Below are 25544 nucleotides of genomic sequence, written 5' to 3'. Positions count from 1 at the left end.
TGACACCTCTTGTCAATGATCACCATGAACATTATTAAAAGAAAGAACAGGGCTCCCCCAGTGGCGCAGTGGTTGAGAGTCCGCCTGCCAATGCAGGGGACATGGGTTCGTGCCCCATTCCGGGAAGATCCCACATGCTGCGGAGCGGCTAGGCCCGTGAGCCATGGCCGCTGAGCCTGCACGTCCGGAGCCTGTGCTCCGCAATGGGAGGGGTCACAGCAGTGAGAGGCCCGCGTACCGCAAAAAAAAAAAAAAGAGAAAGAACAGCTAGCTATTATGAGCCTCCTCATGTGATGCCGGAGGGAGACACCAAACACCTGTGGAGTATTCTGGCCTTTTGTTTTAATTGAGCCTAAATCTAATCAAACCTCTAGAACTGGTTGCTGGTTTACAGGAAATACATGTAAACAATGCCATGGGATGCAATCAGTCCAATCCAGAAAGTGAAAAAGTGAAAAATTCCACAGGACAAATGACCTGGTTTATTCAATAAAAAAATGGTGAAAAGAAAAACAAATAGGGTAACAGTTATAAATTAAAAGAGACTTACGAGATAAATTAACGAAATATTGGGTTGGCCAAAAAGTTCATTTAGGTTTTTCGTAAGACGTTACAAAAAACCCGAATGAACTTTTTGGCCAACTCAATACAATACATGGACTTCATTTGAATCCTGATTTCTCAGTTTTGACTTAAAAAAAATTTTTTTTATTGGAGTATAGTTGATTTACAACGTTGTGTTAGTTTCAGGTGTACAGCAAAGTGAATCAGTTACACATGAATTCTGATTTGAACAAACCAGTTGTGGAGAGGTATTTATTAGACAATTGAGGAAATTTGAAAACAGACTGGATAGTAAGTGGTATTAAGGAACTAGGATTAATTAAATAGAAGTATTTAATGAAGTTGGGAGACAATAAAACAAGATTTGTCATATATTGATAACTGGTGAAGTTGAGTAATGGATACATGGGGTTCATTATACTATTTTTTTGTCTTCATGTGCATTTGAAATTTCTATAACCTACAAATTGATATTAAAATACATAAATAAAAATATTTTTAAATGACCATACTACCCAAGGCAGTCTACAGATTCAATGCAATCCCTATCAAAATACCAATGGCATTTTTCACAGAACTAGAACAAATAATTTAAAAATTTGTATGGAAATACAAAAGACCCTGGATACTCAAAGCAATTTTGAGAAAGAACAGAGCTGGAGGAATCACAATTCCTGACTTTAGACTATACTACAAAGCTACAGTAATCAAAATAGTAGGTATTGGCACAAAAACAGACACATAGATCAGTGGAACAGGATAGAAAGCCCAGAAATAAACCCATGCATGTATGCTCAATTAATCTATGATAAAGGAGGCAAGATTTTACAATGGAGGAAAGACAGTATCTTCAGTAAGTGGTACTGGGAAAACTGGACAGCTACATGTAAAAGAAAGAAATTAGAACATTCTTTAACACCATATAAAAAAATAAACTCAAAGTGGATTAAAGACCTAAATGTAAGACCGGATACTATAAAACTCCTAGAGGAAAACATAGGCAGAACACTCTTTGACATAAATCGCAGCAATATTTTTTTTGGATCTGTCTCCTGGGGTAATGGAAATAAAAGCAAAAATAAACAAATGGGACCTAATTAAACTTAAAGGCTTTTGCACAGCAAAGGAAACTATAAACAAAATGAAAAGAATGGGAGAAAATATTTGCAAATGATGCAACTAAGGGATTAATTTCCAAAATACATAAATAGCTCATACAACTCAACATCAAAAAGACAAACAACCTGATTTAAAAATGGGCAGAACAATTGAATAGACATTTTCCCAAAGAGGAAATGCAGATGGCCAACAAGCACATGAAAAGATGCTTAACATCACTAATCATCAGAAAAATGCAAATCAAAACCACACAAAGATATCACCTCACACCTGTCAGAATGACTATTATCAAAAGGAACACAGGGACTTCCCTGGTGGTCCAGTGAGTAAGACTCTGCGCTCCCAAGGCAGGGGGCCTGAGTTCAATCCCTTGTTGGGTAACTAGATCCTGCATGCATGCCACAACTAAGAAGTCCACATGCTGCAACTAAACATGCCACAGTGAAAATCCTGTGTGCTGCAACTAAGACCCAGCGCATCCAAAATAAATAAATATTTTTTAAAAAAAGCCCTTTAAAAAAAAAAAAGAACACAAAAAACAAATGTTGGTGAGAGTGTAAAGAAAAGGGAACCCTCATACACTGTTGGTGGGAATGTAAATTAGTGGAGTCAATGTGGAAGACAGTGTGGAGGTTTCTCATAAAACTAAAAATAGAACTACTGTATGACCCAGCAATTCCACTCCTGGGTACATAATGGAAAAAAACCCCAAAACTCTAATTCAGAAAGATACATGCATCCCAATGTTCTTAGCAGCATTATTCACAATTGCCAAGATATGGAAGCAACCTATGAGACCATCAACAGATGAATGGATAAAGAAGACACACACACACACACACACACACACACACAATGGAATACTACTAAGCCATAAAAAAGAATGATATTTTGCCATTTGCAGCAACATGGATGGACTTGGAGGGTATTATGCTAAGTGAAAAAAGTCAGACAGAGAAAGACAAATACTGTTTGATATCACTAATATGTGGAATCTAAAAAATATAACAAACCAGTAAATTTAACAAAAAAGAAGCAGACTCACAGTTATAGAGAACAAACTAATGCTTACCAGTGGGGAGAGGGAAGTGGGGAGGAGCAATATAGGGGTATGGGATTAAGAGGTACAAGCTATTACATATAAAATAAGCTACAAAGATATATTGTACAATATGGGGAATATAGCCAATATTTTATAATAACTATAAATGGAGTATAAATTTTTAAAATTGTTAATAACTATATTGTACATCAAATATACTCCAATTTTTTACAAAAGAAAGTTAGGGACTTCCCTGGTGGTCCAGTGGCTGAGACTCTGTGCTCCCAATGCAGGGGACCCAGGTTCAATCCCTGGTCAGGGAACTAGATCCCACATTCCACAACTAAGAGTTAACATGCAGCAACTAAAGATCCCATATGCCACAACTAAAGATCCTGCATGCCACAACTAAGACCTTGTGCAGCCAAAGAAATAAATGAAATAAAAATAAAATGAAAGAAAAACAAAAATTAAAAATGTTTAAAACTCATTCTCCTTAAATAATTTAGGGGGCTCACCAGCCTAATTTGTCTAGCCATCTTATGTTGCTAGTCTTAGAGCTCCTTAAAGGTATAGCACAACTGTACACATTGAGTCTTTTTCACCTGGCCCAAAGTTTGAGCAGGTTTCACTCTAGGGTTACATTCAGTCTCTACTTAATATGGACTGAATGTTTGTGTCTCCCTAAAATTCATGTTGAAATACTAATCCCCAGTGTGGGAGGTGATTAGGTCACGAGGGCAGAGTCCTCATAAATGGGATTAGTGCACTTATAAGACCAAGAGAGCTCCCTCAACCCTTCCACCATGTGAGGACACAGCCACAGGTGGCATGCAGTCTATGAGCCAGGAAGCTAGGTCTTACCAGACACTGAATCTGCCAGAAATCCTTGGAAATCTTGGATTCCCAACCTCCAGGACTGTGAGAAATAAATGTTAATTGTTTATGAGCCACCCAGTCTATGGTATTTTGTTTTAGCAGCCCAATCAGACTATGACACTACAGTAGCCTAGACAGAACCTTTTTTCAAGCAACTGACCAGAGTTTTCAGTGTCATGTAGAACTTGTTTCAGCTCATTTTGAATACCTGAGTGGTGGCATAGGTCTGTAGGGTTTGCAAACCTGAGCAGGAGATCGGATAGTACGAAATGACTACAAATCATCAGGAGTACTTAAGAAACCAGGAAATAAGTCCCAAACCCTTTTGACAGAAAACTGAATTCCACTTCTTTACTTACAATCTTGTCTAATTCCTGTGCAAAAATGGAAAGTTTGAAGCAGTTTGAGGCATCTTTTTATGCCTCAAGTTTTAAAAGGATTTATTTCCCTGGTGTGAACTACAAAAAGCCCTGAAATACATTCTCTTCTGTCATCAGGCTGAACTTCCTCTCTCAGTATCTCTCTTCCTTTCAGGATGATACCAGCAAGCAAACCACCTGTATAAAAATGGAGATTTCTGAAGGAGGGGACTTTGCAGCCTTCCTCCTACAAGGTAAGATTAACCAAAGGCTCTTAAGAAGATTCAGATTTGCAGTCTCTTCCAGATAATCACTTTTCTCCAAAACCTTTTAAACTTTATTTATTTAGGCTGTGCGGGGTCTTACTTGCGGCACGTGGGATCTTTGTTGTGGAAATGTGGGTTTCTTAGTTGTGGCATGTGGACTCTTAGTTGCAGCATGCGGGCTCTAATTCCCCAACCAGTCATCGAACCCGGGCCCCCTGCACTGGGAGCATGGAGTCTTACCCACTGAACCACCAGTGAAGTCCCAAACATTTTATTTAGAAATAGTTTACAGAAGAGTTGCAAAGATAGGACAGAGTTCCCTTATACCCTTCACCCAGTTTCCCTAATGCCAACATTTAACAAAACCATGGTACAGTTGTCAACATCAAGCAAATAACATTGGTCTAACACTATTAACTACAGTTTTCACGTTTTGCCAGTTTTTCTTCTAATCTAAATTTTTGCTCCAAGGTGCAATCCAGGATATCATATTGCATTTAGTCATCATCATATTAGTCTATACCTATTTGTGATGTCTTGACCTTGCCTTGTTTTTCATGACCTTGACACTTTTGAAGAGTACGAGTCAGATATTTTGTACAATGTCCCTGAATTTCAGTTTGTCTGAATTTTTTCTCATGATTCAACCAGGGTTAAGGATTTGGGGGAAAGTCCCACAAAGGAACTTTTTGTTGTATTACATCGGGGTGTATGTGATAGCACTACCGTTGATGTTAACCTTGATCATTTAGTTAAAGTGAGCTGCCAGTTTCCTCCACTGTTGCGCTACTGTTTTTCCCCTTCCGTAGTCTAAGTCCAGACCACACTCGAGGGGAGAGGATATAAACACCATTTCCTGGTTGTAGGAGGATCAAAGAATTTTGAGACATGTTGAAATCTCCACAGTGATTGATAAACAATTGGGGGGAGATACTTTGAGACTATGCCCAGGATTAAAGTTTAGCCTCTAAACTTTAGTCTCTAAGGAGACTACAAACTAAAGTTTTGCCCACCATTTTTAGCATTCAATGTTGGATCTTGCCTCTTGCAGTTATTCCTGTGGTGATAGAACATATTTTATTCAAATGATTGTTAGCTTGATTTTTAATTTTTAAATATTTAGACATGCAGTGTATGGGCCTCCATGTATATTCTTGCCCCAGGCCCCTCATATGTTAGGTGCTGGAGAAAGATACATATTTTATAATGCTTTATGCATCACAAAAAAAAACCTTATATACCATCTGTAGTAGTTTCCTAGGGCTGCGATAACAAAGTACCACAAACTGGGTGGCCTAAAATAACAGATATTTTGTCTCTCACAGCTCTGGAGGCCCGAAGTCTGAAATCAAGGTGTCTATATAGATTACTTTTTTAAGGAAACATTTAGCCAGAATCCCATCATAGGAAAGTACCCTTTCCCAGGTTGGCAGGAGTTCAGTATAGAAGCTGAGCATGTTTCTTTGACGAGATAGTCTCACAACCACCCCATGGGTTGTCATCTCCTCAAATATTGGTCAGAAGAATTCTCTGGGGCATCTCTCACAATTCTAACCCTTTCTCAGCCATACCCCTCTCAGTTATTGATTCTATATATGCCACTTTCCTCCCCAGACGGGAATAGCTGTGAGACAAAACATCAGTGGAATTTACCATTGGAACCTAGAAAACATGGAGACAAGGCAGCACAGACAGTTTGGTTAAAAGCTGTTACCTCAGTGCTGTGAGTGAGAGGCCCGTTTCCTTTAGAGGCAGTGGCCTGAGGAGAGGAGCTCTGCAGCTCTCCATGAGTGAGGACTGGCAATAACCATTGCAGAACTACATCTCCTTCCGTTTGTCAAAGTTGCTGTTCTGAGGGTGCCCGCTGGTCTCTGTGCCAACCTTCACAGAGGTTCTGTGAAGACGGGCCGTTTCTCAGGGGAAACTTGTTGCCTGCTTGCACTTGCTCAATGGTTCCTTGGTTTCCCAATGCAGGAGCTGGAGATATTTGGCTGGATGTGTATAAATTGCCTAAGGAGTCTTGGCTCAAGGAAGTGGAGCACCCCCAACTCACCATAAATCCAAAGAAAAAAGTCAGACAGCTGCAACTGGTAGGCAACATCCCTGTTTTCACCTGATATGTTTCTCCCTACCCTTGACCCACATCTAGCCTAACTCCTCCTTGCAATTTCAAGATGAAGGAGGCCTTCTGGAGGCCATAAGAGAGGACAAGAGGCACACTGGCCCATGTCTCTCAAATCAGTTTGCTGTGGTTAAAATAAGATGTTAAAAAGCAGAAGTGTCGTTGTATATATGTACCACATCTTCTTTATCCATTCATCTATCGTTGGACATTTAGGTTGTTTCCATGTCCTGGCTATTGTAAATAGTGCTGCAATGAACATTGGGGTGCATGTGTCCTTTTGAATTACTGTTTTCTCAGGGTATATGCCCAGTAGTGGGATTGCTGGGTCATATGGTAATTCTATTTTTAGTTTTTTAAGGAACCTCCATACTGTTCTCCATAGTGGCTGTATCAATTTACATTCCCACCAACAGTGCAAGATGGTTGGTTCCCTTTTCTCCACACCCTCTCCAGCATTTATTGTTTCTAGATTTAAATGGGTGGGATGGTGGGGATGATGGGGAGAGGGAGGTCCAAGAGGGAGGGGATATAGATATGCATATAGCTGATTCACTTCATTGTACAGCAGAAACTAACACAACATTGTAACGCAATTTTACTCCTATATACATACATATATATATATATATATATATATATATATATATATATTTGGAAAAAAAAAAGCAGAGGTGTCGGAATCTGGTATCTCTCTCGTCTAGGTGTTGCCTCTCCACCAAGAGCACTCCCAGGCATTTCTCTGGAAGAGTCTTTTTTTTTACTCTAATAGATATTTTTTTTCCCTCCTGGGTTGAAATAATCCTTTCATGTCTCCCATTCCACTAAATTCCCCAGATTAAGGTATAAAAGTGTTGTTCTAAATATACAGTAAGTCCCCTACATACGAACCTTCAAGTTTTGAACTTTCAAAGATGCAAACGTGCGTTCACATGTCTGGCGTACATTGTCACATGCGTGCACCCTCTACAAGTGGTTGTGCTTTTGTGCACTTTACTGTACAGCACTGTATAGAGTACAGTAGTACAGTATCTTTATTTCAAGCCCAGGATGTCCGGAAGCAAGAGTAAAAGCAGCAGAGATGTAGCCAGTACTACTGTACTTTTCAAGGTACTCTACTGTAAGATTAAAAATGTTTTCTTTATTTTTTGTGTTTGTTTTTTATGTATTATTTGTGTAAAAAGTGTTATAAACCTATACAGTACAGTACTATATAGCCAATTGTGTTAGTTGGGTACCTAGGCTAACTTTGTTGGACTTAACGAACAAATTGGACTTATGAACATGCTCTCAGAATGGAACTTGTTTGTATGTAGGAGATTCACTGTATAGGAATACATGCATTCTTCACTTATTCTTAGAAGGTAGGAACTCTACCACTTCAGTTTAATTATATGTGATCCCTGGGCTTCATGCCATCTCTTTAAAATATAGTTTTTCAGTAAATATTATTTTAAGATGTAATTTTCTTTTTTTTCTTTTTTTCCATTTTGGCTGCATTGGGTCTTCATTGCCGCACGTGGGCTTTCTCTAGTTGTGGCGAGTGGGTGCTACTCTTAGTTGCGGTTCATGGGCTTCTCATTGCGGTGGCTTCTCTTGTTGTGGAGCATGGGCTCTAGGCGCATGGGCTTCAGTAGTTGCAGCACGCGGGCTCAGTAGTTGTGGCTCGCGGCCTCTAGAGTGCAGGCTCAGTAGTTGTGGTGCACGGGCTTAGTTGCTCCGCAGCATGTGCGATCTTCCCAGACCAGGGCTCGAACCCGTGTCCCCTGCATTGGCAGGTAGATTCTTAACCACTGTGCCACAAGGGAAGTCCCTAAGACAAAATTTTCTCATCTATTTGATGTGCACTTATTTTTTTAATCAACAACAACAAATATTCATTGAGCATGCCTTTAAAACATACTGTATTAGGTGCTAAAGAATTAGTGATATTATTAATATAGGAGACCAAGACTGAGACTCAATGATGCCGAGCTCATTGAGTGGCTGTGAATAAATGCCTTTTCTCTCCAGTGAATGTCTTCATAGCAGGGTGTGATTTTGTATCCCTGGGAGAGTTACTGGCCCAGAGACCTTCCTCCTCTAAACTCTTACAGAATTTATTCTCTATACCTCTCTTTGACACTTCTCACATACTATCCGGTTGTGCATGGAAGTTCTTTTCTCCTAACTAGATGATAAATTTCTAGGTTGTTAAGACCATAGCTTCTGCTTCTTTTTATCAACCAACCCCATGGTATCCTACTTGGTGCCCAACAGATACATTTTTTGAGAGATTAATTTATTATCCAAGTGGGAAAAGCACCTTGGAATGGGGGTGGTTTCTCACCATAATTCACTGTTTCTATACACTGAGAAGCAATCAACTAATGCCAGTTACAGTGGTAATTCGTGTCCTGTGAATTGTATTTAGAGTTACTTAAATATAATTGTCAACATCACTGATGTATTTTGCCAATCAGACATATTCGCTTCAACTTAGATGTTTGTAATAGTCTCCTAATTGATCTCCTCCCCTCTACTCATATTTCTTCTTAACGTCACTAATGATTTCTTGTTTCCCCAAATACATTTTAAGATCCTAGAGGACAAGGATCATGTGTTAAAATCCGCAGGCCAGAAGACCACACAAATATTGGTCCTCCATGTCTACAGGATGAGTTCACATTTCACGAAAATAATTGGGGGGAAGAAAGAGCATCTCAAAAGATTGAAGGAAGAAGGGGAACATATACCAAACCTACTGTGAATTAATTTCTCATTTTTCTCCTCAGAACACTCTTGATCCCGTGACTGCAGATAATTTAGAAACGGTAAGAAACTTTAAAGAAAATCTCCAAAGAGATTTAAGTTACATGTTAGAAATTTTTATTTTGATTTGAAATTTACCTTAAATATCAAATATACTAATAAAATGTTCTACCAGGGCACTATTTTCAGATTCTCTGTGACTTACTCTTGTGCCTCATTCCCTTGAAGATGGCCCCCTATCCTTGAGGATAATTGACCCAAGTCATTTGTTCAGAGATGGGTTTCCCTGAAGGTAAAGGAGGTTAAATTTCAGGGCCCCTCACTTGTATGGCCCCTTCCAAGACCATAGGAGGGGCCCTACCAGTGTGTTCACATGACCACGTACTTTTGTAAAATTGCAAAAAGTAACATGTTTTAACCGTAATCACTTAAGACCACCATCTCTTCTCACTCAAACTTCCCCTCTGTCACAATTTCCCCCAGATTGAGTGGTATTAGGGTGGTCATGGGCATTTTGTGTTCAAACTTTTGTGTTCTCTTTCTTACAAAGACCCCTAAATCATATATACTTCAGGCCCCATGAAATCCAATTGGCCCCTGCCAAAGTAACAGCCCAATCCACCAAACTGAGGGAGTTTTTTTTTTTTGGTGTTGGAGGTTGTCTTTGTATTGGGATACCGTAGAGAACAGAATGGCTTCCCTGGAGCTTCCTGGCTCTCCCTCTGAGGCAGAGAGCATACCATACTTTCCAGAGGCTTAGCTCTTGGGATTCTGGCCTATCAGAAGGGCAGTGGTGAACTTCCAAATGGAAGTCTCTTTCTTGAGTCCTTTCCTTTTTCCCTTCTAAAATTACATTATGTTTCAAATTATACAAATAATATGTGAACACATCACTCTGGGAAAAGCCAAGTAATTCAGATAGAGCAGCCCTCTCTAGAGGTCATCACCATTATTATCTTGGTGTGTGTTTTCTAGGTCTTTACTGTATATTTTTATTCTGATATCAGTTTATTTAGAAAAATATAGTTTCATTTTATGGGAATTTTCTTCTATATAAGTGGCATCATACTATATATATTTTCTTACAAGTTTGCATTTTTATACTAATCAACTTATTGGCAAAGTTTTGCAATGTCCGATAAACCTACCTTGTTCTTTTGACATCCTGTGCTCTATTCCTATTAAGGATGTACCATAGTTTATTTGGCTGTTTGTCCATTGATGATATTGAGGGTGGCTTTTATATAATGCAATGAAAATCTTTGTAATTTCTTTGTATACCCGAGTGCTTCTGAAGGATATGTGCGTTTTTAGTTTTAATGTAGATACTGTTAAATTGTTCTCCAAAAATGGCATGACAATTTACATTTAATCAGTAATTCTCCACAGCCTCGATAAATTTGATATTAATTTTTTGTGTGTGCAAACTGATGGAACAAAATGGCATCTCGTGTTAATTTTCATTAATCTCATATTTTTATTGGCTCTTGAGGTTTTATCTTCTGTGAATTGCCTGTGAATTCTTTGCCTATTATATGTTTTCTTACACTCTGTTGTTTCCCTTTTTACTTTGCTTATGTGCTTTTTTGTTATAAAGAAGTTTTAGATTTTGATATAGTCAGAATTTTTAATCTTTTCTTTACAGCCATTGCACTTAAGAAGGCTTTCTCTATCTCAAGGTTATAAATAAATTCTCCTGTGTTTTCTTCTAATACTTTTCATCGTTTTTTTTGTTTTTGGTTTTTGGTTTTTTTTTTGGACATTTCACTCTTTTATACATATGGGAGTTTCTTTTGTGAATGGAGCAAGGAAGAGATCAACTTTTATCTATTCTTTTAAAATAGCAATTGCCACACAAAATTTTTTTTTTTCTTTGCGGTACGCGGGCCTCTCACTGTTGTGGCCTCTCCCGTTGCGGAGCACAAGCTCCGGACGCGCAGGCTCAGCGGCCATGGCTCACGGGCCTAGCCACTCCGCGGCATGTGGGATCTTCCCGGACCGGGGCACGAACCCGTGTCCCCTGCATCGGCAGGTGGACTCTCAACCACTGCCCCACCAGGGAAGCCCACCACACAAATATTTTTGAGTAATCCTTCTTTTCCCATTTGTTTCCTGACCTAATCATTCATATGTATGACCTTTATCATTCCTATGTCTTTGCCTACACCAAGACCTTATGAACTTTGCAGAATGACACAGGCATTTAGTGGTACAAACTTATATCTGAGTACTGCTTTAGCTGCTTCCTTTAAATATTGATATGTTATATTCTCATTTTCGAAAATACTTCAAAATACTTCCTAATTTGTTTTTTTGTATCTTTTTTGACCAATGGATTACTTAGAAGCATGTTATTTAGTGTCCAAATACTTGAGATGTTCCAGACATCTTTCTTTTCCTTTTATTGGTTTCTAACTTAATTCCATTGTGATCAGAGAACATACTTCATATAATTTGAAACCTTTCAAATTTATTAAGACTTGTTTTATGCACAGAATATGGTTTATCCTGGTAAGTGTTCTATGTGCACTTGAAAAGAATGCGTATTCTTGTTGTTGTTGGTCCAAGTTATTCAAGTCTTCTATATCCTCACTGCTTTCCCTTCTGTATTCTTACTGATTTTCTGTCTACTTATTCTGTCAATTATTGAGAGAAGAGTGTTGAAATCTGTGAGACTGTAGATTTATTTATTTCTGCTTTCACACCTAAGAATTTTTGCTTCCTGTATTTTGAAGCTCTGTTATTAGGTGCCTAAACATTTAGAATTTTAGTCCCCTTGAGAATTGACCATTTTATCATTATTCAATGACTCTTTGATCCCTGGTAATAGTCTTTGCTCTGAAATCTATTATGTCAGATATTAATACAGCCACCCCAGCTTTCTTTTGATCAGTTTACAAGATGTATCTTTTTTCTATACTTTTAATATATTGGTGTCTTTATATTTAAAATGAGTTTCTTTTTGACAGCATATCGTTGGGTCTTGCCTTTTTATATAATCTGTCAATCTCTACCTTTTAATTGGGGTGTTTAGGCAATTTATATTTAATGGGATTATTGATATGTTTAGGTTTAAATCTACCACTTCTCTATTTACTTTCTATTTGTCCCACCTGTTTTTCTTCCTTATTCCTCTTTTTCTGCCTTCTTTTGAAATGAGTGTTTTTAATGATGCAGTTTTATCTACTTTGTTGGCTTATTAGCTGTGCCTTTTCCTTATTGTAGGATATAAACATTTCTTTTAGAGAAGATGTTAAGTTGAGTCTTCCAGTTTACATAATGCAAATCAAACCACCCAAACCAGTTGCAGGTAGGTATAACTCAATGAATACTCTCTTTCCTTTTGCCATTGATTTCTTAGTTTTTTCATTCTCTGCCTTTCTCCACATTTCCCATCTTTTCCATTTATTGGCAGCAATATCTAATTGACAAGTATAGTTCTGAAGATAATTTTTTAATTCATAAGCTCTGAGACCTAAAGATTAAAAATATAAATGCTACAAGGATACAGTTAACTAACAGAATTGGGATATCAGGAAAGAGGCATCTTTCCCAAGTGCTAGTGGAGTTCATTCATTCCTACATTCCTGTGTTAGTTCATTCATCAGTGCCAATATTGCACCAAGCACAAAGATGAGTAAGACACATCTCCTGTGCTCTAAAAGCTGCTAGTGTACCAAGGGAGAATAGAAGGAAACCACCATAGTAGGATATGATAAGTGCAACAATGGGGAACATCCAGGGCCATGAAAACATAGAGGAAGGAGTAACTAACTCTGCCCAGGGAATAAGCAGAGGCTTTATCAGAAGAAGGGACATTTGGGAAGGTTTTGAAGAATAAGTGGGAGTTGGTTAAGAGGAGCAGAGGGGAAGTCCTCTGTAGACACGGGACATAGAGTCTATCCTCTCAATATTCATGTATGACCTCAAAGATATACCCACAAGAATGTTCACTGCAGTGCTATTTATAGAGGCAAAAGACTGGTTAGATAAATCTGGTACCCTCAGAATACTTTACAACCATTAAAAACAAAGAAAGAAATGCAAAACACCAAGGATAGCCAATTCACTCTTATAAAAGAACATGGTGATATAATTTGCTCCATCAAGATTTATTATAAAGCCACAGTAATTAAAACAAGGTAGAAAAAGAGATGAGTGAATAATAGAAACATATATAAAATACAGAAATATAAATAGATAGAAATAGTAGGTAGAAAAATAGATTAATAAAACAGGATAGAGAGGCCAGGACAAACTTAAGCATAAATAGACACTTGATACCTGACAGAGGTGGTGCTACAGAGTAGTGAATGGTCATTTCAGTAAATGACGCTGGTTGTCCATATGGAAACAAAAGTGAAACCTGACCCCTGCCTCACATGATATACAAAATTAAATTCCAGATGAATCATAGAAGTAAATATGAAAGATAAAGCAATAAAACTTTTAGAAAATAAGTCAATATCTTTATGACCTCTGGGTAGGGAAAGACTTTTTAAACAAAACACAAGTACTTATATATAATAAAAGTTGATAAGTTTGATTACATTAAAATTGAGGACTTCTAATCATCCAAAGACATCATTAAGAGCATGAAAGAACAAATCATGTATTGGGAGAAGATATTTGCAAAACATGTAAAACTTATGAATGGTCCACATCCAGACTATATAAAGAATTCCTACAAATTGTTAGGAAAAAGACAGATCATTCAGCATAAAACAGGCAGAAGATTATTCAAATGGCCAATAAACATATAAAACGGTGCTCAACATAATTAGTTATCAGGGAAATGCAAATTAAAACCATAATGAGATACCACTCCACACCCACCAGGATGGCTAAAATTAAAAGAGATTGATCATACCAAGTTAGTAAGGATGTGGAATAATCAGACCTCCCATAGATTACAGTTAGCAATGAAAGTCAGTACAACCACCTTGGAAAACAGTTTAGTATTATTTGGTACTGTTGAAGATAAGTTATATCCTATGACCCAGCATTTACACTCCTAGGTAGGGCGACCAAGAATATCATTTTGCCTGGGACTAAGGGGTTTCCCAGGATGTGAGGCCTTTGGTGCTAAAACTGGGAAACTCCTGCACAAACCAGAATGAGTTGGTCACCCTGCTTCTAGGTGTATACCTGATAGGCTTGCAAGTAAATGTGTACAAGGAGGCATGTACAAGAATGATAATAATTACACGATTTCCAATAGCCCCAAACCATGAAACAACTGAAATATCCATCAATAAAAGAACAGATAAATAAACTTTAGTTCACCCAATGGAATATTATACAGCGATGAAAATGAACAAACTACAGCTGTACACAACAAAATGGATAAATCTCACAAACAATATTAAGCAAAAGAGGGCACATATAGAGTTAACACTGTGTAATTCCATTGTGTACAGCTCAAAAGCAGGCAAAACAAAGCTGTAGTGTTTAGATGCATATTTAGGTAGCAAAAGTAAAATAAATGTCATGAAGTGATTACATAAAAGCCAAGACAATGGTTGTCACTCTTTCCAGGGGGTTATGACTGGAGAAGGGCCCTTGGAAAGCTTTTAGGGAGGGATGATAATCTGTTTCTTGACCTCAGTAGAGACAGATGTTTGCTTTATAATAATTTATTAAGATATATTTTTATGCTCTTTTCTGAATGTGTTATATTTCACAACAAAAGAAAGATTTACTAAATGAAAATAAGCAATGAACAACAAAGAAGATCTATAGTATTGAAATGAAGAGACCTCCCAAGACATTTTGTTAAGTCAAAATGCAAGGGTTCTAGTGTATGACAGCAATTCTCAAACTTTAGCTGGATCAGACTCACTTGGAGGACTTGTTAAAACCCAAATTGCTGGGCCCCACCCACCGAGTTTCTGTTTCAGTAGGTCTGGGGTGGGGCTTGAGAACCTTCATTTCTAACCCTGCCAGATTCCTGCTGATCTGGGACCACATTCTGAGAACTGCTAGTTGATATATGCTATCATTTGTTTATAAAATATATACAAATGTACATGTAATACATATAAAAAATATAATATAATACTGCATATATTATATAATGTAATAATATATTGCCATCTAGAAGGGGCCTCTTTCTAGAAATTTATGCAAGAAACTGATAACAATGGTTGCCTCTGGGGAAGGAGACCTGGGGCACAGGGAGACCTCCTGGGCAACTTGAGGGACCTGGGCACTTTCAGAAGTTCTGAAAGTTGGGCTGTGAACCCAGAAAATAAATCACTTAGTTTTACTGTGGATTTAGGAGCAGATGAAAAAGAAGGAAATGCAAGGTTACTGGGAAGGAGAGTGATAAGAAAAGTGATTGGCAGAGAAAGGAGATTTTTTTAAAGGAAGGTAGTTGGATAAATGTAAGCCCAGGAAGAGGCCAGGACTGTCGAATGTAGGCCCGCAGCAGCAGCTAAATAGCACAGGTAACGGCAGATTTGGGGCCTTGCTGAGCTGGGAGACAGCAACAGTGATCTAAGGCCTCTAGTGACTCGTGACATGTCCTTGGCCTCTGGAGATTCTGTAGTCTGGAAACAGGAAATGACGGCGGGATGGAGATGGAGAAGTGGGAGGAGGAGAGCAGCTGCCCTTTGCCTGTGCTGCGTGAGCTGGTGGAGTAGGAGAGAGGTTGGGAAGAAGACTGAACACCTGGGCAAAGCAAGAACAGATTTCTGAGGACGAGGGATTCTGCAGGAAATTGGGAAGCATGGAGGAGAAGGGGGAAATCAGGAAGGAGGAAGTCAGATGGTTTGACCAATTCTGGAATATTTTCAACCTAGGTACCACATTTAAAAGCCCCCTGGAAGTCTTTGCAAAGATAGAGGACTGCCGTGGGCTGGGCTCTGGGCAGAATCACTTCATCAAGGACAGTCAGTGGGAGCGGCAGGCGGCAATCTTCAACGCCACCTTCAGGAAGTACCTGGATGGGGAGTGGGAGGAGGAGCTGCTCAGGTGAGCCATGGAGGGGCCCAGCCAGAACGCCTCCGCCCTGGGAGCTTCTCCTCCCTGGGCACACGCAGGAATCAACCCAAGGACCTGAATTAATTCAAGGTCTCAATGGTTTGGAGGACTTTTCTGAGAAATTCAGAAAAGTCTTTGAAAAGTCGTATGGAGGGACTTCCCTGGTGGCGCAGCGGTTGAGAATCCGCCTACCAATGCAGGGAACACGGGTTTGAGCCCCGGGCCAGGAAGACCCCACATGCCACAGAGCAACTAAGCCCGTGCGCCACAACTACCGAGCTCACACACGTGGAGCCCATGCTCCGCAACAAGAGAAGCCACCGCAATGAGAAGCCTGCACGCCACAATGAAGAATAGCCCCCGCTCACCGCAACTAGACAAAGCCCGCACACAGCAACGAAGACCCAACGCAGCCATAAATACATTAATTACATTTTTTTAAAAAAGAAAAAATTCCTTAAAAAAAGTTGTATGGAGATTGTTTAAATATAGCTCGAACAAAGGCTGATAACATAGATTTTAAAGAAGGCATAGACATCTATGGAGATGAGAAGTAGAGTTTATTTTAGAATTTTTTTTTTTTTTTTTTTGGCTGCACCATGTGGCTTGCAGGATCTCAGTTCCTTGACCAGGTATTGAACCGGGGCCACGGCAGTGAAGGCACCAAATCCTAACCACTGGACCACCAGGGAACTCCCTATTTTATAATTTTTTGTATGATAGCGTCTCCTTAAAAAAATTTGTTTTCCTGATTATCTAGACAGCACAGATGATCCTCAAGAGGGAAATAAAAGTCACCACTATTAATATTTTTCTCCATTTCCATCCAGTCTTTCTAAATGTAATACATTAACGTGTAATTATTAAAACATTACTTTGTAATCTCGGTCAGCAGGCAGGCCTCAGTGATTGTAAAAACTGAGCCCAAGTCCTTGAAGTATCTGGTGGAGCAGGTTCAGGAACCAGCTCTCCTCACAGCTACTGTGGGTCTCAGGGATGTCCTTGCTTCACATGGGAAGTGAAACCTCTCATCTTGCCGACAAGTGGGCCTTGAATTTTCTCACTTCACACAAAGTCCCAGGGCTAGGCCCTAACAGAAACTACCTGAGGCCTGAACTGGAACCCAGTAAGGTTCAGTGCTGTGCTGCCCAGCAAGGTATTTAGGAATTTTGCAAGCCAGTCATTAAACCACTGGTAACTGTCCATAGTGGGAATATTTATACCACAAAAAGCTACGAACCCTATAAATCAGGAAATCAGGGTTTTTGGGGGTTTTTTTAAGAGTGCCAACGTATCAGCACACCACTGGTTGTACTGCTCCCAGGATAGGAGCATTTATGCACTTCACCCAAGTCTGGCATTAAGGGATCTTCCCCAAGATCCCTTGGGGAAGGGATCTGCCCACGCTGGTGCTGTTCCCGGCCTGGGAATAATTTCCACCGCTCCACCTGCCCTGCCCTCACCAGGACCAGCACGTAGAATGTGATTTGCCTCATGGCCCTGAACTCCTGGGAAGGTCCATCTGAACTACCCATTTCTGGTCTTACTACCAAGACTCTGCCAGCATTTCTCCTTGCCGAGGAGTCTGCCATGGCTCTGACCAGTGTCTCTTTCTTTCCCAGTATGGCCACGTTCCACTTCCTCCTTCCTAGCTGCATAGTTGCAATGCCAGTGGAAGTTAAGAGCCCCCCAGGTAAATGAACGTGAAGCAGGTGGTCACCTTGGGGGAATGCTTGGCAAGCCCTCCTAGAGAACTTCTGCACAGCACACCCTGCCTGCTGGGAGGGAATGAGGTGGAAAGTCGGCTGCCAGCTGCAGCTTAATGGTTTCTGGTTGGACCTGTGGCCCCTGAACCCAGATTCCCTGATATGGAGGCTGGCACTGTCTTCAGGGAGTGAGCTGCCACAGAGGACGGTGTGCACACACGTCCTGCCAGGCTGCTTCTGGATATGAATTCCTTTTGTAGAAAATGTTATTTAAAACACTGACAGCCAAGTGGATATGAATTATCTAGATGTGAAAGCAGCTGAGGGGCAGTTGTGACCATCCTCCCTGCACTCCCTGCACAAGAAGGCGACTTGGCCCTAGGAACAGGCCTCCTGGGGGGCGCCCAGCCCCTCATCTGGAAGCTCACCCTTCAGTTGGGTGCTGCCCATTAGAATGAACCATTTCAAACTGACTTCCTCTTGGGCAAATCCCTTCACACAAACCAAAGGCCACCCAGACTCCTTATGTAATGCCCATTTCCTCTCTTCTTTCCCAGGGGTAGCCTGTGTCATTGGCGTACACTGGACTGGAAGTCACAACTTCTTCCTCTATTCGCTTAACCGAACGCTGAAGGATGAAGTTGGTACTTTACTGCCGAGATGGGAGTGGTCTAAGCTCAGGACTCTGAAAACATGTCCTTCTTCAGCTTAGCTGAGAGCACGTGACTGACACAGCAGCGTGGCTTTAGGGGACCAGAGCTGTGCAGGCAGAGTGGGTGGCTTGGCAGCTGTGGTGTGACCCCAAGGCTCTGTCTCTGAACTGTCATGTTTCTTAAAGATGACAGGTCCATAGGGACAGAGCCCCATCAGGTCCACAGGGCTCCTTAGACAACGAAGGTAAACAGAAGGTGGGCTTGGCACCAGAGGGCCCGTCCCAGCACAACTGTCTGCGAACTGTGTAGTCTCAGGCCAGTCACTTCACACCCCAATCCCATTTTCTCATCCAAAACAGAAAACTACTCAATTACACCGTTGTCATCCACTGCATGCATTTGTTGTGAATAGCAAAATTCAGTTTCTGTATGTGAAAGCTCTTTGAAATTGAAAGGCACTTAGGAAATATGGGTGGTGGTGGTTTGTTTTTTACAAACTCATGGAGGCAGTTACATGAGCAAGTTCACTTTTGTGAGAATTCCATGAAGTACAACACTATGTTGTACTTCAGAGTTATATCTCAGAAGTAAAGTTTAAAAACTCACAAGGGAAGAATTTCTTTCCTTCCATCCCTCTCCCAGGCAACCTGGCTTCTCATCTCAACTTCTGTACTGACCAGGCTTATATGACCTCGGGCAAGTCACTTACTTCTCTGCCTCAGTCTCCTCATCTGTAGGACAGGGGTACTAATAGGACCCACCTCATAGGATCCTTGTGAGAATTAAATGAAATGATGCATTAAAGTGCCTACCACACTGTTTAGCACCTAGAAAGTACTCATTCAATGTCAGCTGTAGTATAATGGTGTAACTTGTTGTTATATATATTATCCTGAGGAAGGAGACAGCATTGCAGAGAGGAGAGAGATGGTGAGTCCAGACAGGCAGGCTAGTCTGGGTCTCATGTTGTCCAGGTGGAGGTGATGGGTGGGGGCGGGGTCCGGGGGGCAGCCTGGTGAGTGGTGTCCTCCCCACTAGATCCCGAGGGCGTGTGGCCCTGTGCTGCACCCATTGTGGTGTCTCAGCTCAGCTGCTGCTGCTCCTACCTGGTGCTGGCCTGCGAGGATGGTGTGCTCACACTGTGGGACCTAGCCAAAGGTGAGCCCCACCGCCGTCCCTCTGATACACATTTGATGGCTAGAGTCAGTACCTGGCTGCGTTGTAGCTTCCTTCCCTCCGTTCCAGTGCTGACCCTGCCCACCTCCATGGGTTTGGTTCCCCCAACTACTTAGAAGGGGTCCCCCTGAAGGGGGCTCCCCTCGGACATTGGCGTTTATTGCCTTCACCCTCGGGGGATGCTCATTGCTTGGTTTTGCCCTCACGTCCCTCACACTCTTGCTGGTCACAGACCCTGCGCCCATGGCTGCCTCCCTCTTCTCCCTTTTCTGACCTGCTTGTGCCGTTACTTTCTCCAGGACTCTCTCTTGGGGTCATCGCTCTTCCTGAAAGATGTCTCTGCCAAAGCATTCACTTCCTGAAATACTTCTTAGTCCACAAAGGACAGAACATGTATCCCGAGAGGCCAGTGAAATCCCAAATGAAATGTGTGGTACTGTGTACAGATGCTTCTCTCCATCTGGTGGCAGCCATGGGGACCCAAAGACCCACCCTCAGTGTGCTGGTGGAGAGGTCAGTGGCTTGAGGGCAGGGTGGGTACATAATCTGCCAGACAGATGATGCTATTTAATGGTAAAAAACTGACAATCTCTCAGCCTAGAGTCCACTTTCCCTCTAGTCATCACTTTCCTGGTAAGCTTCTCAAGATCACCAATGTCTTTTACATGTGGGTGTATATATATATAAATATATATAAATATATATATATATATATATATATATAAATTGTATGATGGCACAAATGACATCTTTCATATCCCACATGACCAGGAAGAGGGTCATTTCTGCCAAAAGTTTTTTATCAGTTTCTCCAAGGGTCTCTCTCTCTCTCTTTTAAATTGTGAACTATTTTATGCAGGCAAATGATCTGTACAATCTGTGTGAGGGGGTGTATTTAGCATACATATTGGGGGGGTGAGAACTCCACTGTACCCATCACCGAGCTTAAGAAACAGATCATCTCCAATTCAGTTAAGGCTCTCTGTGTGCTTCTCCCTGATCACATCCTTCTCTCTCCTCCTCCAAGTTAACCACCTTTTAATTATCTATTGCTACATATAACAAACCACTCCACAACTTAATGGCTTAAGAAAACAGTCAGCGTTTAGTCTCTGATGCAGTAGGTCGGCACTATGGGCTGGTCTCGCCTTGGCTCTCACAGGTGCCTTCGGGCAGCTAGCAGCTCGGTTAGGGGCTGGATGTCTAAGCTGGCCTCACTCACGTACCAGGCAGTTGGCAGCCATTGGCCGGGGCACTCTTCCTTTCGGCCTCTCCTGCAGGCCATCTCAGGCTCCGTCACCTGGTAGCCTGAGGGCTCCCACCAGCCAGCGAGGTTCACTGATGCTTTCCAAGCCTCCGACACTGGACAGAGCATGTCACCTGGCCACACCCACATTTAAGCAGCAGAAAAATAGACTCCACCTTTTAAGTGGGAGTTACTGCCAAATATTATGTCTACTTTTTTTTTTCAATCTACCACATTGTTTTCTTTTTTTTTTTTTTTTTTACTTTATTTATTTTTGGCTGCACTGGGTCTTCATTGCTGTGCACAGGCTTTCTCTGGTTGCGGTGAGTGGGGGCTACTCTTTGTTGCTGTGAGCGCGTTCCTCATTGCGGTGGCTTCCCTTGTTGCAGAACACAGGCTCTAGGCGTGTGGGCTCAGGAGTTGTGGCACGTGGGCTCAGTAGTTGTGGCTCACGGGCTTAGTTGCTCTGCAGCATGTGGGATCTTCCTGGACCAGGGATTGAACCCGTGTCCCCTGCACTGGCAGGCAGATTCTTAACCACTGCGCCACCAGGGAAGTCCCTTTTTTCTTTTTTTAAAAATTTACTTATTTATTTATGTTTTCCTAAATCCATCATTTCTTTGTTTTCCTTTAAGAATTAACCACATCCATATGACTGTATCTCCAAGCAATATATTGTTTAGCTGTGCATATTTTAGGGGACCTGTAAGTGGAATCGTATTATATATATTCTCCAACTTGTTTTTCAATGCTATTTATTCTGTAACTTGCTTTGTGATGTTGTTCATGAGAGCCATACATGTTGTATGTAGCTCCAGCTCTTTTATCTTCGTTGCTATATTGTATCCCATTGTATAATGTAACACAATTACTTAAGCATTCTCCTACCAATGATTTATTTAGATTGTTCCCAGTTTTCACTACTGTGAACATCTCTGACACACCTCCTGATGCTTATAGACAAGAATTTCTCCAGGATATATGCCTAGGAGAGGATAGCAAAACTTGAAAAGTCTTCAAGTCTGGATGTCTGTGTGTCTTGTTTCCTATAGGCCTGTGAAGCACCTGGATGAAGCCATCTGTGCAGTGGCCCCAGTCCAAGCCTTACCTGGCATGGTAGGTTCCTCAGGCCCCTCATTCCTCTTTAGTGGATGTATTCTTTATTCCTTCCAAAAATACTGGGCTGGCCAAAAAGTTCGTTCGGGATTTTATCCCATCCTTGGGGAAAGACCCGAACGAACTTTTTGGCCAACCCAATATTTGTTGAAGGCCTATCGTGTGCTGGGCACTAGACTAGCTTTGGGCACAGACACGAAGGAGAAAGCACCTGCCCTCGTGGAGCTCACAGTTCAGTTGGGAAGACAGGCGAGCCCCCAAGCAGCTGCCCTAGAACCTGAGAAAGGATGTGATATATCATGCAAAGGATACTGTGCAACGGAGAGAGGGGCCTCCTAACTCAACCTGCAGAAGCCAGTGGGAGGAAGTGATGGACAGTGAGCTGAGCCACGGGCACTAAGAGGGCAGCACCATGGAGGCGAGAGAACACTGTGTCCCAGGCCGGCAGGAAGTTCAAGGAGCTGCAGGATCCGACTCCTGTGGGGTGTGGAGAGGGAAGAGGCTGGGGGCTGGGGGCAGCGGGAAGAGGATGTAGGGTCAAGGGGGGGTTTAAAGATGGCGGTGAGTTTAGTATGTTCACCTACAGAGAGGAAAGAGCCCAGGCAGGAGAGAGGCCTCAGCTCCATCCCAGGGCAGGAGCGGCCGTTGGCTTGAACATTCCCCGAGGAGACGGGAGGAAAGGGTATGGCACAGATGCAGAACTGAATCCTGGCCGCATGGAGGGGGAAGTAGCAAGAGAAGCAGGGCCAAGGAGGAAGGACGGGCCAGGAACAGACACAGCCCTGGGGCCAGCCGGCTGCTGCTGCAGGCTCCATAGGAGCAAACACGCACATTGCTGCTGTCCCCTGAACAGTCTGGCTGGAGCCAGAGGCTGGGTGCCAAGAGTGAAAAAATTCCCTGTTTGTTTTTTATTTCTAGCTGCTTTTCTTATTTCACACGGGGGTGAGTGACAGAGTGAAGTCCCCATTCACCATCTCTTTGCTTCCCAGGTGCTGATCTTTATCAGCAATGGCTCTGTGCACCTCATGGATGTGGCCAAGCTGCAGATTGTCTGCGCCTTTGCTCCCCCAAGGTCCTACCACCTGGCGGTCCCCTGGAAGCCAGTGTTTGTCGTGTCTTTACACCACCCGTGTTTCCTGCTCCGAGGTACGGAAGGGGGATTGTGAGGGCTGCTGCCCAGACCTGTGGCCTGCTGACCGTTTCCCTGAATTTCTCAGTCCTCTCAGAAAGCATAGGGTGACCCCACCCAGTCTCCTCCCCACGCCTCATCCCATCCACCACAGGCCAGCAGGACACCACTGCTGAGTCCTCACTTGGCACTTAGATAAAATGCCGGACAAGGTCTTCTCTCCGGACCCCTGTTCCTCCAGATCAAGTGAGCCCCTCAGAGCTCAACCCCAGTGACCCCGGCTTTGCAAGCAGAGAGCGGCCCCTCGTGCCCGCCTGGACTACAAGGCCACAGAGAAAGGGATCACTGTAACAGAACATGGTGTTCCTGTTTCATCCCAGGAGACCACCCAGATGAAATTGGATCTGCCAGCCAAGCCGAGGACATCCAAAATTCTATTTTCTATTTTAATTTTGAGGCCTACCCACTCCTGGAACAAATCTCAAGAAATTGCACCATTCCTCAAGCTAATGTGTTGGATGACACAACTTTCCCCCAGGTGTCGCCCTTGGAGGAAAGATGCGAGAATTTCTTCCAAAAGAGGTAGAGTTCTGGGTCTCTACCTCCTCCCTGCACCCAGGGTTGTCTCTGGACTAAGGAATAGTGGTTTGCTTGATGGTAAGATCCTTTCGGCATTCAAATCCCATTCAGACTGGTAGAAAAGGAGTAATGAATTCAGGCTGGTAAGAAAAGAAGGGCTGCAAGTTGGTGTTTTCTTCCTGTCAAGACTGTCTTTTTCTTTTTGCTTTCTCAATTTTTTGGTAAGTATATTTGGATTATCAGACACAGTCATCTAAGACAGGGGTTGGCAAACTACAGCCAAATTTGGCCACTGCCTGTTTTTGTAAATGAAGTTTCACTGGAACATCACACCCACTGCTTTATGTCTCATCTACTTATGTAAGTGCTACAACAGCAGAGTTGAACAGCTGCAACAGAGATCCTATGACCCATAAAGCCTAAATCATTTGCTCTCTGGCCCTTTATAGAAGATGTTTGCCAGCCCCTAGTCTAAGACCCCTTTCCTCTCTCCGTCATCCAGATAAACGATTATGTGATACATCTTTCCTCTTCCCCTTTCTGTAAACCCCAGCCTCACAGGGACTCTGCTTGTGTTCCTTCCTCCTATAAAAGCATCATTAATGGTACTCGGTCCAATCTGGGGAAGCAGGGGTCTCTTCTAATCCATCCACAACAAACTTCTAGGGGTTTTCAAATTCTTGTTGACAATTTCTGCCATGATCTGACCATACCTGTCAGGTGGAAGAGGGTTGTCAGTGGAGCCCTGGACTCTCACACCACCTGCCACTACAGAGCTGGGGGGCTTTGGTGGGCTTTCCCTGCTAGGGTCTCGGTGTCCCTCAAGGAACGAAGTGAAATGGCTAAGATACTCAGATTTGAGGGGTTTTTTGGTTGCGCTGGGTCTTAGTTGCAGCAGGTGGGCTCCTTAGTTGCAGCTCGCTGGCTCCTTAGTTGTGGCATGTGAACTCTTAGTTGCAGCATGCACATGGGATCTAGTTCCCTGACCAGGGATTGAACCTGGGCCCTCTGCATTAGAAGCGCAGAGTCTTATCCACTGCACCACCAGGGAAGTCTCAGATTTGAGTTATGCCTCTATCACTTACTAACTGGGGGAGACGTTGGGTGAGTTACTTAGCCTCTCAAGGCCTCAGTTTTCTTAGTCATTCAAAAATATTTATTGAGCACCTACTACGTGCCAGGCTGTGTTCTGGACATTTTGATGATGCCTGTTCTCCAGGCTTTGTAGGTATTCAGTGAGAAAATACATGTAAAGTGCTAGGCATAGGGTGGTCGCTCAGTAAATGGTAGGTACAAAAATGGTGATGAGTCCCCTCTGAGTTCAAGTTCATGCCTGGGAGGATTGTACACATCACCACGAGGGGGCACCACAGCTCTCCTCCGTGACTACATTTACTGCCGCATTCAGTTCCTCCCTGGGTTGTGGTGTGTTGTTCAGGTGGCTTCCAGTACCTCATGGGGGGAAGCATGCCCACCCACCAGGAGGGGAATATGGTCCATGGGTCTTGGGGGAGGAGGACAGTGAAGAAGGGGTCAGTTGACATTTCCCCTGATTAAAGATTTACCAAGAATGCTCAGCTATCCCTCACCTGGAAGTTTCTTATTTTGACCCTTGATGACTTGACTTGTCCTTAGGAGATGCAGCTGAAGAATTTAAGGGTCAAGTATTATGATGTCTACAACTTATTTTCAAGTGGTCTAAGAAAACATTTGTAGAGAGACATAAAGAAAGAGAAAATGTTAACAACTGCTGAAACCCAGGAAAATATAGAGACAGAGAGAAAGACAGGGAGAGGAAATGCTAACTGGTGAGTCTAGGTGAAGGCTCGTTGTACTACTTGCAACTTTTCTAT

At 42.3% G+C, this 25544-nt stretch overlaps 1 protein-coding gene across 1 annotated transcript in view; it reads left to right on the top strand.

The window, feature by feature from the left end:
* WDR93 (WD repeat domain 93) overlaps positions 1–25544 on the top strand; it is a 44564-nt gene that overhangs the window by 12186 nt on the left and 6834 nt on the right. Inside the window, exons 5-16 of the mRNA XM_082619296.1 lie at positions 4139–4217; positions 6204–6319; positions 9126–9164; positions 12328–12412; positions 15906–16077; positions 17709–17779; positions 18350–18436; positions 19484–19603; positions 19921–20134; positions 21920–21983; positions 22973–23129; positions 23493–23694. Of these exons, the coding sequence (XP_082475422.1) occupies positions 4139–4217; positions 6204–6319; positions 9126–9164; positions 12328–12412; positions 15906–16077; positions 17709–17779; positions 18350–18436; positions 19484–19603; positions 19921–20134; positions 21920–21983; positions 22973–23129; positions 23493–23694 (1406 nt within the window). The remainder of the gene's footprint in view (positions 1–4138; positions 4218–6203; positions 6320–9125; positions 9165–12327; positions 12413–15905; positions 16078–17708; positions 17780–18349; positions 18437–19483; positions 19604–19920; positions 20135–21919; positions 21984–22972; positions 23130–23492; positions 23695–25544) is intronic.

This window comes from Mesoplodon mirus (assembly GCF_964341445.2).
Source record: "Mesoplodon mirus genome assembly, chromosome: 4".
NCBI lineage: Eukaryota > Metazoa > Chordata > Mammalia > Artiodactyla > Ziphiidae > Mesoplodon > Mesoplodon mirus.
Note: the sequence above shows the minus strand (reverse complement) of the source record. Positions and strands in the feature narration are given on the sequence as shown.